This window comes from Lipophrys pholis (assembly GCF_963383615.2).
Source record: "Lipophrys pholis genome assembly, chromosome: 22".
In the NCBI taxonomy this organism is placed as follows: Eukaryota; Metazoa; Chordata; class Actinopteri; order Blenniiformes; family Blenniidae; genus Lipophrys; species Lipophrys pholis.
The window spans coordinates 1,110,422-1,123,332 of record NC_137644.1 but is presented as its reverse complement, the minus strand read 5'-3'; the positions used below and the strand labels follow the sequence as shown (position 1 = coordinate 1,123,332).

At 44.8% G+C, this 12,911-nt stretch overlaps 1 protein-coding gene across 2 annotated transcripts in view; it reads right to left on the bottom strand.

Moving 5' to 3' along the window:
* The window catches only part of scube1 (signal peptide, CUB domain, EGF-like 1), a gene marked incomplete at its 3' end in the record, with an annotated part of 251,229 nt that overhangs the window by 106,252 nt on the left and 132,066 nt on the right, over positions 1–12,911 (bottom strand). For both annotated transcript variants that reach the window (XM_080492502.1, XM_080492503.1), the window contains exon 6: positions 6,113–6,229. In XM_080492502.1, coding sequence (XP_080348628.1) covers positions 6,113–6,229 — 117 coding nt within the window. The remainder of the gene's footprint in view (positions 1–6,112; positions 6,230–12,911) is intronic.

Genomic DNA, 12,911 nt, shown 5'->3' with positions numbered 1-12,911 from the left:
ATTTACTGATTCGGACCCTCAACAGCCTCTGTGTTTTTTATGTGGAGAGGTACGTTCAAACCATGCCATGAAACCGGCACACCTGCAGCGGCATCTGAGCACCAGGCCTCCGTCATCACGAGGTAACACTGACGACTTTTTCACGCGGAAATTGTCCGAATTCAAGGGTACGCAAAATCACATGCGTGAAGCAAGTCAGACTTCAGCAACTTCCCTTCAAGCTTCCTACCAGGGAGCTTTGCTTATTGCCAAAGCTAAAAAGCCAAACACAATAGCAGAGCAGCTGATTGCACCAGCTGCAACTATCTTAGCTGAAATCATGGTGGATAAAAAAGCGGCAGATGCAGTCCGATCAGTACCACTGTCTAACGACACTGTATGCCGCAGGGTGGATGAGATGGTTGGTGACGTTGTTCAGCAGGTGACCGACAAACTGAAAATCGCGGGATCTTTTGCGGTACAGTTAGACGAGTCTACTGACGTGAATGGAGAAGCCCAGTTAGTCATGTTTGCTCATTTCAAAGATGACAGTCAACGATATATTTGAACACATCGTATTCTGCAAGCCACGACCTGAAGAAACCACCGGTGAGGACATATTTATTTTCATTGACTGTTTTTTCACAGAGCAGACGTTGGACTGGAAGCGCTGCTGGCATCTATGTACAGACGGGGCAGCGTCTATGAGAGGTCGGCACCGCGGACCTGTCGCTCGAATCAGGCAGGTGAACCCCGACATCCAAAGCGTCCACTGCATCAGTCACAGAGAAGCGTTGGCTTCCAAACACATGAGCCCAGAACGGGACAGTGTTTTGACAGACGCTGTTCAAGTGATTAACTTCATTAAATCACAAGACTGTTCCACAAACTGTGTGAGGAAACGGGCAGTGACCTTCATCAGCTGCTGCTCCATACAGACGTACGTTGGCTATCGAGGGGGAAAGCACTGCAGACACTATTTGAACTGAGAGAGCAGCCGCACCATTTCCTCTCTGAGCATTAACATCCTATAGCTGCTCAACCTGAAGACCAGACCTGGTTGGCTCACCTGGCTCACCTCACTGAGGATTCTGGCCATCTGAAGGAGTTGAACACCAGCTTACAAGGTAATGACAACACTGTTCTTCAGATGTATGATAAAGTGTCAGCCTTCATGAGGAAAACTGACCTTTAGTTGAGAAGGTGTGAAAAGGGGGATGTCAGTAGCTTCCATCAGCTTAACTCTTGGATAGTTAACATGACCCAGATCATGAAGCAGAACATTTTGAAAACTGTAAAAATGCACCAGGCCAAACTGGCAGCTGAGTTTGAATCCTACTTCCCAGACATTGAGGACAGGTCAGCTAGATCTGACCGGATAGGCAGGCCATTCATGCACAGCAGCATGGACACAGCACCAGAGCAGCACCAGAGCAGCTCCAGAGCAGCTCCATGAGAGCGTCATTGAACCGTCTTCAGACAGCAGCTTCAGGCTGAAACCTTCAGAGACGTCACTGACACAGTTTGCTGCTGTGTGGAGAGGGAGGACCTGGAGCTCACAAAGAGGCTCTTTACCAGTTGCAGCCATTTGGGTCGACATACTTGTGTGAGGTCACTTTCTGAGCTCGAACACATAAAGACCAAGAAGAGAAACAGACTTCGACCGGACAGAAGGATCATTACAGCTGCCGCCACTATTCAACCCAGGTCACACAAACTCAGGAGTGGCAGACAAGTGCAAGTGTCTCACGGGAACACTTCACCACACCACACCCAAGCGACACCAAAAAAGTAAGGATGCTTTGCTTTAATGACACACACACACACACACACACACACACACACACACACACACACACACACACACACACACACACACACACACACACACACACACACACACACACACACACACACACACACAAACACACACACACACACACACACACACACACACACACACACACACACACACACACACACACACACACACACACACACACACACACACACACACACCATCTGCCTCTACTAAGACTTGATTATATGATAGTTATTGAGATTTCATACTGTTTGTTTTTTGTTCTTGTTTACCATTACCATTCATTCATATTTCTGAAAGCTACTGTATTATAATTCTGTTTGTTGCATACATATGTCTCAAAAGCTACAGTTTGAAAATCTGTTTTGTTCTAATATCTGAGTTTGATTTTATTTTTGTTCTGGAAGTTGCTACTGAAAAACCATACTTGCCTAAAAGAGAGAATAAATGCCCAAATGCAATTTAAAATGCAGTTTCTGCTGTTTCTATCAAATTGCATCCTCACCCCCAGATTTTTGGGGTTTGGGGGTGGGTGGGGGGGGGGGTCCTCAGGGTTGATCTTAAATAGGCATGGGGTCCAGGACCACAAAAAGGTTGAGAACCACTGCTCTAGCCCACCCATGGCCACAGGCATTGCAGTATGCCTTTCCCCCGTTTGTCCTCTTTCCATCCATCCTGCGGAGGGTACCAATGGAGGAGACGAGGCTACACATGACCTGGTTCTCAGACATCCCGCCATTACTGGACGGGACTCCATGGGAGCTCCCAGTGCGCCGGGACCTTCTGTCTTAAGTCTTTGTGACTTGGTGTGGGGAGCACCATATTGACCGGATAACTTCGTCGGCCCCAGCTATCCTCCAGTTCCTCCAAGGGCTACAGGATGCTGAGAGGTCGCCCTCCACTCTTAGGGGTATGGTCGCGGTGATTAAGGCAGCTTGGGTGGGGCACTACCAGTTACCTGAGGAAACAGATAAACAGATTTCCCAGTTTCTTAAGGCTGCTAGGAGACATGCTGACCGTCATTCCTGCCCTGGGACCTGGAGCTGGTCTGGAAGGCCCTTAAAGGGCCTCCGTTTGAGCCATTAGAGTCTGTGGACTTAAAGTGGCTGTCATTTAAGTCCGCCCTTCTTTTGGCGTTGGCAACAGCAAAGAGGGTAGGGGAGCTTAATGCTCTCTCAGTGGATAAGCACCTGTGTAGGTTTTTGCCGGAGGATGCAGGTGTGGTCCTGGATCAACAGGCGTATACAGAGCCGGGGTGCCATTTTTCGACAGGAATTCAGGCACATTCCACTCGGGGAACGGCAATGTCCGGGGCATTGTGGCATGGCGCATCTCGCAGTGAGATTTGTGCTGCAGCCACCTGGTCTGCCCCTTCCATGTTTGTTAGGTTCTATCAGTTCAATGTGGCTGCAAGCACGTCGTTCGGTGAGCGGGTGCTGGGTGCAGCCCAGCAGTAGTTATAAGTTTTCCCTGTCAGCCACCCTTGGGTAGGCTGGTTGAGTGGCTTCCTCACTTTCGAGTTAGGCCCTAGCGACAGGGCCAACCAGCCCTTGGTAGTGTCTAGCATCTAGCATCTTGCATCCTGCAGAGCTGGCAAGTCTTCGGTATTATGTAGTGTATATAGTTTTTGACCCACGTTTTTTTGTAGAGCACTTGGTGGTGGGGACGTCTCATTCGAAGCTCACATACCTCAGCGAGGGATGGTGCTGCTCTATCCCATTGGGATGTGTCTTACAGATCTCCAATAGACAAATATATATACAACATATCTCTGGGTGGAGGGGAAGCCTAGTAACGATAGAGAACGTATGGTTACGTTTGTGACTTTGGTTCTCTGAGTGGAGAGGCTTCCCCTCTACCCCGAGGCTACTCTGGGATTCGTTCCATCAGTGAATCACTGGGGAGGTGGCTGACGCGGGTTTAATAGGTGGTCAGCCACGTCCACACGTGGGTTGTCTTAAAGAAATGATCCATGTCGCCTGATCCGATGGTTCAGGTACTCCAATAGATATATATATATACAATATATCTCTGAATGGAGGGGAAGCCTCTCCACTCACAGGACCAAGGTTACAAACGGAACCATACGATATCAGATTTCAGTCTCCAAAGACTTCCTGAGTTTTTTAAATGACCATGATGAGTACATAATGAGCTTTTCATTCAACATAGTTACAGTTTTAATATTTTCTTAATAAACCGGTTCAGTTTTATTGAAAATAGGCAGGACTAAAACTCCTCAGAACTTCACTGCTGACCGTGGTAGAATTGAGCAGTTGACTGTCCTCACCTCAAACATGCAGATGACGTAATGGTTGTAGTTCAGGGTGAACATGAGAGCCAAAGCCACAATCCAGATGACCTGGATTTCAAATAAATTTGAGCTTCATATTACCTTCATACCAAAAAGTGCCATATAAACACAGTTGGTGCTTTTTTTTTCTTTTTTCTTTTAGAACATTTTCTGTGCTTTATTGACTTTTATTTTCATGATTCCAGAAATCAGAATTTACAAGTTAATGTGGTATCGTAGTTATAGTTTGTTTGTATAAATTAGCACCTGTGAGAAAACAGTTATTCTAATTTCAGAAGTTGCACTTACATTTTATAAGAGCCCTAAATCCACAGATAGGATCCAAGTGTTTCAATCAAATAAGGCCTGAAAACATAACTGGATGAAACTGATTGGAGTATAAAATAATCTACTGTGCAGCTTTTTTATATATTCTGAATTTACTGCTTGAGGCCTGATGTTTTCACTGACAGGAGGGTAAGTGGAGTCTCGTTTAAGTGGCCCCCATAACAGATGCTATGTGCACAGGTTGCAATGAAGCAACAGAGATGAGTGGAAGATCAGAGCATGTCGAGCAAAGAGCTGTACATGTATAGTTACTGACACATAAATGCTCCAGGTGTTCATCCCAGAAACCGAGTCCTGCTTCCTCCTCCTCAAATGCGAAATATGTTTGCAAGTACAACCCTGACTTTCTCAAGTTGGGCTTTGTGAACGGGGGCAGAGCTGAGAGCCATACGCTCTGCCATACATGAGATGAAGAAATGTTTATGAGATCATCACAGTGTATAGTATCATTTATTTTACAAGGTTTTACCTTGTTTATCCAAGTGGACTTGATTTATTATTAAATTCAGATCAAACCAAGACTCGGATCAGTTGAAATTAAAGTGTTATTATTTAAATGGGCCCGGGCCACTTTGTACTGGGAGATTTGGGCCCCGAGGTCAAACAGGTTGAGAACCCCTGGCTTAGATGACATCATACTTGAGTTCTGCAGCCGGGCTCATCCATGAAGCAAGACCTGAACAGTGGTCTCTTCTGAACATTGTTTCCTGTGCCGGAAGGTGGAAACACGACAAACGGTGATAACTCATCGAATAAGTCTGAATTGTGTTAGTGCTCAGTATTGTTACTGAGATCACCAGAATGGCATCAAGGAAGGAAGCCACAGTCAGTCAAATCTTAGCCCTGCAGAGAATACTCGAAGAGATGGCTAAGAACAATTTACCTGTTGTTGTTATGTTCCTGGACTTCAAGAAGGTCTTCGACTCTATACACAGAGGGAAAATGATTATGATCCTTAATGCATATGGCATCCCGCCAAGACTCCTTCGGGCAATTGACATCATGTACAGGAGGAAAGGTTCTGACTCCCAAGGTGAGAACATGGAGGAGTTTGATATCTCTGCTGGGGTCCTACAGAAGGAAACTCCAGCTCTCTTTCTGTTTGTTATTGCATTATTACATGCTTCGTAAAGCGATCAGCGGCAGGGGATCTGAACTCGGTTTCACAGTGACACCGAGATACTCTTAGTTTGAAATCCAGAGATAGCCATTATGGATCTCGACTTTGAAATTAGCGCAATGTCATCGACAAACAACATAGCACAGGCACAGGACCTCTTAGCTCGTGTTACAAAGAAGCATAGCTGAATCGGGCTGGCCCTCAATGACAGAAAGACTAAAGTGATGTCTTCCAATGTACTCCCTCCATAAGCGACGTGTATGGCTGATCGCCTTAACTGAAACACCAGGGGTGCGACTCGGCTGAAGTAGTGAGTGGGTGAGTGAAAAATAGCTGTTAAGTAATTTAGTCATCAATGAGTTGGTTAATAAAAATTTTAATTATGAAAATATCAAAGGATTATTGCAGATTAGTTGCAGCCCTAGTGTGTGTGTGTGTGTGTGTGTGTGTGTGTGTGTGTGTGTGTGTGTGTGTGTGTGTGTGTGTGTGTGTGTGTGTGTGTGTGTGTGTGTGTGTGTGTGTGTGTGTGTGTGGTATAGGTTTCACTCACCAATGCAGGTCTTGCTGTCTGAGTGCAGAGCGTACTTCTGATGGCATCCACACACTGGCCCTACGTCCGTGTCGTCACATATGTGCTGGCAACCGCCGTTCCCATAGTTACACGTCACTGAGGAAAACACACACACATACGCACATACATCTATTTAACTCTGTGTACATTTACAATATATAAGGAAAGAGTGGTTGAATGAAACATAAAACGCTACAAAGGAAACAATAGTGATCCAAAACGAAGCCTAAACTGTCGATCTGTCTCAGGAGACATATCAGGATGAAAATCAGCACCATCTACACCATCTACACCATCTACACCACCCGCTGTCTAAAGAGAGCGCATAACATCCTGTGTGACCAACATCTCCCAGCCCATCACCTGTTCCATCTGCTGCCCTCAGGCAGAAGGTACAGAGCCTGACCAGCCAGAGCATTCAGAATGCCTATACCCTCGGGCAGTGAGGCTGCTGAGCAGTGCCCTTCCCCCCCTCTCCCCCCCTCCCTTGGACAGTAAACCACACCCCCCCACTTCAATAACTGAAATGGATTTGCATTGCTCTAACAACATTAACTCCACAACCTGACCATGTGCTCTCTGTTTCTTGTGCCCCTGTTCTAAATCTGTTGTTTCTGTTAAGCTTCTTGCTGCTAAGAGTAAAGCGTGTGACGTCAAAATCATCTTCCGCCGCGGGGCGTGAGCGCCGACCCCTCTGCAGTCCACCGCGCGCAGCACAATTTTTGGGACCGTGTGAACTGTGCACTCTAACTTAGTTTGACTGAGACATGATGAGCTGGCTGACGTCACAGAGAGACACACACTCTGGCGAGGTGAGGAAGGGACTGAGACTGTGCCAGTTAAATGCAGTGATTTATTGGAACCGTTTTAGTGTGATTGAAAAAACATATATTTACTTGCCTCTCAGTAAACCAGCGGCGGCCTTACACATGCGTGGTTCTTTCTCAGTGTGGACGCAGTGTGGTGAGGGTAAACTCTCATCTGACTGTAGCTGGGACTGCTGCAGGAGGGAGGGAGGGACTGTCAGACTGACCTCAGGTCTGTGAATGCTTCGGGACGGGGGAGGGGCTCACAGCAGGACCTGCTGCTCGTTGGCGACAGTCACTGCAGAACGATACCTGCTTTCACCTCAGAGTCGCCAAACACACTATAAAGTCGCCCATAGCACCAGAAAAAGTCGCTAGATTTGTCGCTAGTAGGTTTTCACGAAAAAGTCACCAACAGGACCTGAAAAGTCGCCAGATTCAGTAAGAAAGTCACCAAGTTGGCAACGGTGGCCAGCGGCTCAGAACTCCTGAAGTGAAACATAAACTACTTTAGGAAAGGGGGAGAACACCGCGACAAGAAGTGGAGATATTTTCGGGATCGTTACGTTACGTTATGGAACGAACACGGAAGTGAGCCCAGAGTATGGATGCAATCATGTACGCACCCGCGGTCCGCGCGTTCTGTGGACAAGCAATGCGAAAAGTATGGTGGGGCCTTTAGATTGTTTACATTTTGTGCCTGCACTGGGCTCTATTATTATAATGGGTATAAAGGGTATTAATGGGATTATACAGCATTAACTATTTTGGTTAATTTTGCTCCAACACACGTACGCATGCACGCCTGGAGGCCAGGACCCTATTGCATACATAATGTTTTTTATTACTCTATTTTCTTCTTTGTTTTTTGACTCCTGATGCCTAATCGAGCCCTAACCCGAATCATTTAAGGAAATGTAAAAGATAAAACCCAGAGTTCCAAAATGTGCTCTCTAGCACCACCAAGAAACACCAAAACGGCCACCACGGCCCGTAGGAATGTCGTCGGGAGATCAAATCAAAACTCAGTTGTTCGTCTCATCAAGGCCTGAATCCCACTGACCGAAATCCGACAAGAAATCCGCAATTTGCCTTTCAAAATAAGATTTGCAAACGCTATCTCCTCTGAAGGCGAATACCTTATCGGCTTCAAAACACTATTAATGACAGAGGAGACTCTCCTGCTCAAAAATTCAGTTCAACTTTCTGACTCGTCGAGCGGTTTCGTTTATATTCGCCGTCAGTGTTCCGAACTCCGACTCCTTCCTACTCCCTCCTCTAATTCAAATACAGTAGAACCTCTGAGGAGTGGACCCGGTAAGAGCAGACAACCTGCACTGTGCACGGACACATATTCATCTGTTAACACACCTTAATGAGGACAACCTGCCTGACGAGGACAACAGACAGGTTCTCCTGGCAAATTTCAAGCTGAGCGACTCTGAAACAGCCAAAATACTTGGGCTGGACCGGAGTTCTGAGCCGGCTGGCTTTTTATTTGCTTTAAAATTGTGATTGTTCAGACGGGGAAACGGAGGATCTCCTCATACCAGTGTTCTGTCGGCTCTGGCGCATGAGCAGATCGCGCAGTCCCACAATTTGGGCTGTGTGATCTACCGCAGAGGGCCAGAGCGCACAGGGTGGATGACGATTTCGACGTCACGTGCACTCTGTGCACACAAAAGTTTCATTTCCCTAAACGGGAGAGGACATAAGGCCCGTGGGCCAAAACCGACCAGGAGGCTCCAGTCTGGTCCCACCAAGCAAGGAGGTTATATAGGATTTATACAAGTTTTTTATTTTGACATTTCATTGTATTTTGCACAAGAATGTTTCATTAAAATTTACTTTGTTGAGATTGTAATCATTTTCAGTAATAACTGTTTGATCTTGCAAAAATATAGATAATTCCATTACACACTGTGACCACAACAAAGAAAAACTTTGAAGTGTAAATTTAAAGGTTATTATAGTAATATTTTACCAGTCTGGTCCAGTCAGGATGAAACTGGACTGTATGTGGTCCAGTACATTAAGTACATTAAATCTTATTTAATAATTATCTTGTATACATCTTATATAAACGTGAATAAATGTAGGGTGAGGAGCTCCGTCACCAGGGAGGAGCTCGGAGTAGAGCCGCTGCTCCTCCACATCCAGAGGAGTCAGTTGAGGCTCGGGCATCTGTTTGGGATGCCCCCCGGACGCCTCCCTAGGGAGGTGTTCTGGACATGTCCCTCCGGTAGGAAGCCTCAGGGCAGACCTAGGACACGCTGGAGGGACTATGTCTCTCGGCTGGCCTGGGAACGCCTTGGGGTCCCACCGGAAGAGCTAGAGGACGTGTCTAAGTAGTATTAATTGCAATTCCAGTAAGTATTAATTAATAAATGACAATTTTTTTTTCACTTAATGATTTTAATTAATACATTATTCTTAATAATGTATTAACCTTAACTAATTAATCCATTACTTTTCATAAGATTTTACAGTTTGTTCTGGTTGATAATTTCACTTCCTAATGAAATACTTCTAGTGATTTATTACTTTCAGTAATTTGTTACTTACAGTAATTTACTGCAAATAACCAAATGTAAAACCTACAACTAAAATCACAGTTATTTAGGAAAATCCTCTGGGTTGGTAGTGTGGTCTGAAGGACCCAGTCATCAGTTTGGAATGTTTGCAGCTCTCTGCTTCAGTCACAGAGAAGTTTGTTGCCCACTTGCTGTTGACACTCATGAAGACTCCGCCTCCAATTGACTTCTGCATTCTTTTCCGCATCCCTGTCAAAGCGAATGATGCTAACACCCTCCAGATCAAAGTTTGAATCATCAGACAGCCATGCCTCTGCAAAACAAATCAGACTAGTTTGCCAATAGTCCAGATTGAACTGGATCAGGGTAGACAGATTCTCGCTTTTCGTCCGTAGCAATTACAAGTTTGACAGTGTCATGGCAGGTAAAGGTAGCTGCTTTCCTCTCCTCCTCAGTCTGTTCATTATTCCTCCTCTTGACCCTCCTGTCTTGAGTATACTCTTCCCCTTGTGTCCACGAAGTAACTCCGGAGGCATGATGTCAGCGTGGAAAGATATCCCCGCTGACTCTGATAGAGAGCGGCTCAGCTCCAACAGGTAGTCCCATGAGTAGTGTAGTCTACCTGGGTTGGTGGTGAACGGCTGCAGGTTGTGAGTAAAGTCCATTTACTTACTTGTCATAAATGAATGATCACGAGCAGGGCACAGGCTAAGTTTAACACAGTTTGTTTTGGGTTTTCTTTGGAAGAAAAGAAGTCGGGGAAACCATGCAGAATAAAATGCTGAAAAAATGCACACGCAGAAAAAGCCTTGTCAGGAGGAGCTTCGACAGACGGCCCCCTCGCTTAACTGTGGACCTGATGCACCAGAGCAAACGGGCCTGATGGTGGAGGGCTTCATGTCATTCCCGTGAGACCTTCATCACACTAACTAGTTTTATTCAGTCAAATATTTAGAGTCAAACATTTGAAGCCTATCTATAAAGATGTTTAGTGAACTTTGTGTGAGTGTTGGATTTCGGTACTTTGGTTTTTCTTCTTCTTGGTTGGTCTTTGCAGTGGTCCAGATTGAGTCCAATGCATAAATAGTGTGTCCCTTCTTAATTTGTAGATTACATGGCATCAGTCTTCAGCTGTGTTGTGTTTGACACCAACAAGGGGGATATGATTGGATAGACTGAATCCAAGGACTCCACTAGGAACACAGATCCATTTAAGCAAGATCTCTTGAAACATTTGAAATTCAGATCACAGTTCCATTCATAACACAGGATGAAAGGTTTTGCTCAGGAACTCAAAGTGGTGACGTGTCCAACTGCACCTGCAAATTCCTGATCTCAACCCCACCTCTGCTGGAAAATCTTTTAAAAGTCTTCAAAACATCAAATTAAAAACTATTATTAGCTGAGATTATATTGATTTATATTGTTTTAATCTTCCTTTAATATAATAAAGTTACCTTCACTCTGAACTCCTCCATGAATCAATCAATCGATTTATTGTCATTGGCAAATAAATACAACGAAATCTTATGCACGGATATTAGTTCAGTTATGGAATTTTAAAGAAGTATATTTCTACGATAATGTATTTGATGTTCACTTTGTTCAATATCAACTGGTCCTACAATTTATCACGTGCCACAATGTAGTATTTAGTAGTTCACAATGCATTAGAATGCACCATTTAAGGTCTATTTTTTCAGAAATGTTCCCAGGAGAGCCCCCCCAGACCAACTTGTCAATAAATAGAATTTATAAATGAAAACATTAAAAATAGTAAAGTGAAAATAAAGATCCTTGGTGGTTAGGGTTAGAAAATAGGTTGTTGCCTCCCTGACTATGGGTAACACTGGAGTTCCATAAGATCGGAGGTACTGTCAAGGGGGCAAAGGTTGGCCATTGTCCCCACTGAGTGTATGTTTATTGTGAAGTGTGTGTGCAATAGCAGCTAAGCTAATTGAGAAGGTGCAGGCCCCATGTTGTTACTCTGTGTTGGGTTTATTAATAATGGTGTGAGTTCGCAAAGAATTATCATAGACAAACAGTACTGTTTTATGTAAAACACTTCTTTGAGCCAGAAGAAAAACACTACTTGTCATAATCAGGAGGTTAGAGAAGTGGATTTGATCAGGAATTTGCAGGTGAACCCCTCGGATGCTCAGACCACAATGTTACCCTGCTGCTGCCCAAATACATCTCACAACGGAAAACAGGTGAACCTATTAAATAAATCCAATCCATCAGAGACTGCAATAATGAGACAACAGAAACACTTTAAAAGTTGTTTTGAACTGACAGACTGGGTGTTGTTTTATTTTCATTCTATACGGATACTGTCCACCCCAGCTCATAAATAACAATACATCCAAACAATAACAAATGGGTGACAAAGGGCATAAAAATCTGCCTGGTCCCAATAAAAAATACCTTTTTACAAGGAGACAAGCTCAGAGTGAGGGAACTGGAGAGGTTATCTATCTATCTATCTATCTATCTATCTATCTATCTATCTCTCTCTCTCTCTCTCTCTCTCTCTCTCTCTCTCTCTCTCTCTCTCTCTCTCTCTCTCTCTCTCTCTCTCTCTCTCTCTCTCTCTCTCTCTCTCTCTCTCTCTCTCTCTCTCTGTCTGTCTGTCTGTCTGTCTGTCTGTCTGTCTGTCTGTCTGTCTATTTTATAAATTGCTTCTTTAAATAATTACCTGCAAATTGAGTTAGTTAAAGGTGCCAAAGCTGAAATCAGCATTCCCTAAAATATATAAAATGACACCAATATCTTGAAGATTGGTAATCTACATCCAGATTACAGATCCAGATTTTTTCCGATTGCTTGAGCACTGAAATTGTAAGTGTTACACAATTATCAAAACCTTCCACTCAAGAAGCAAACCATGGCCCAGATCTGCACCACTGTCAGCCTCACACCTTTTGCTAAATAATACACAGTGATTTGCAAAACACTAAACACACTTGTATATATTAGACACAGAAGTATATCATGAAGTCACTTCCTTGCTATTCCCAAGCTCTGATGGTGAAATGACCACACCTTGTGAGCCGAACAGGAAACACAGCCATCAGGAGCTCAAACACACAACTGCTTAGTTGGAGACACACTAATCATGTTCAAGCTCTATAGGAAGGAAGGAGCCAGAGGGAGAGTGAGAGCCACTCTGAGAGGGGGGTGAGAGGGGGAATCCACAGAGGAGAAGAACGAGCTAGAGGTAGAGGAAGAGGTGGAGGCCCAGCCAGAGGTGGAGGCCGTGGCAGAAGAGTAAGACCTGAAGCAGGAGGACAACGTGGAAGAAGAAGAGGACCAGATTTATCTAATGAAATAGATGCAACACTGGTGGACCATGTGGTGGACCATGTGGTGGACCATGTGGTGGACCATGTGGTGGACCATGTGGTGAGCCATGGATTGACGCTGAAGGAGGCTGGA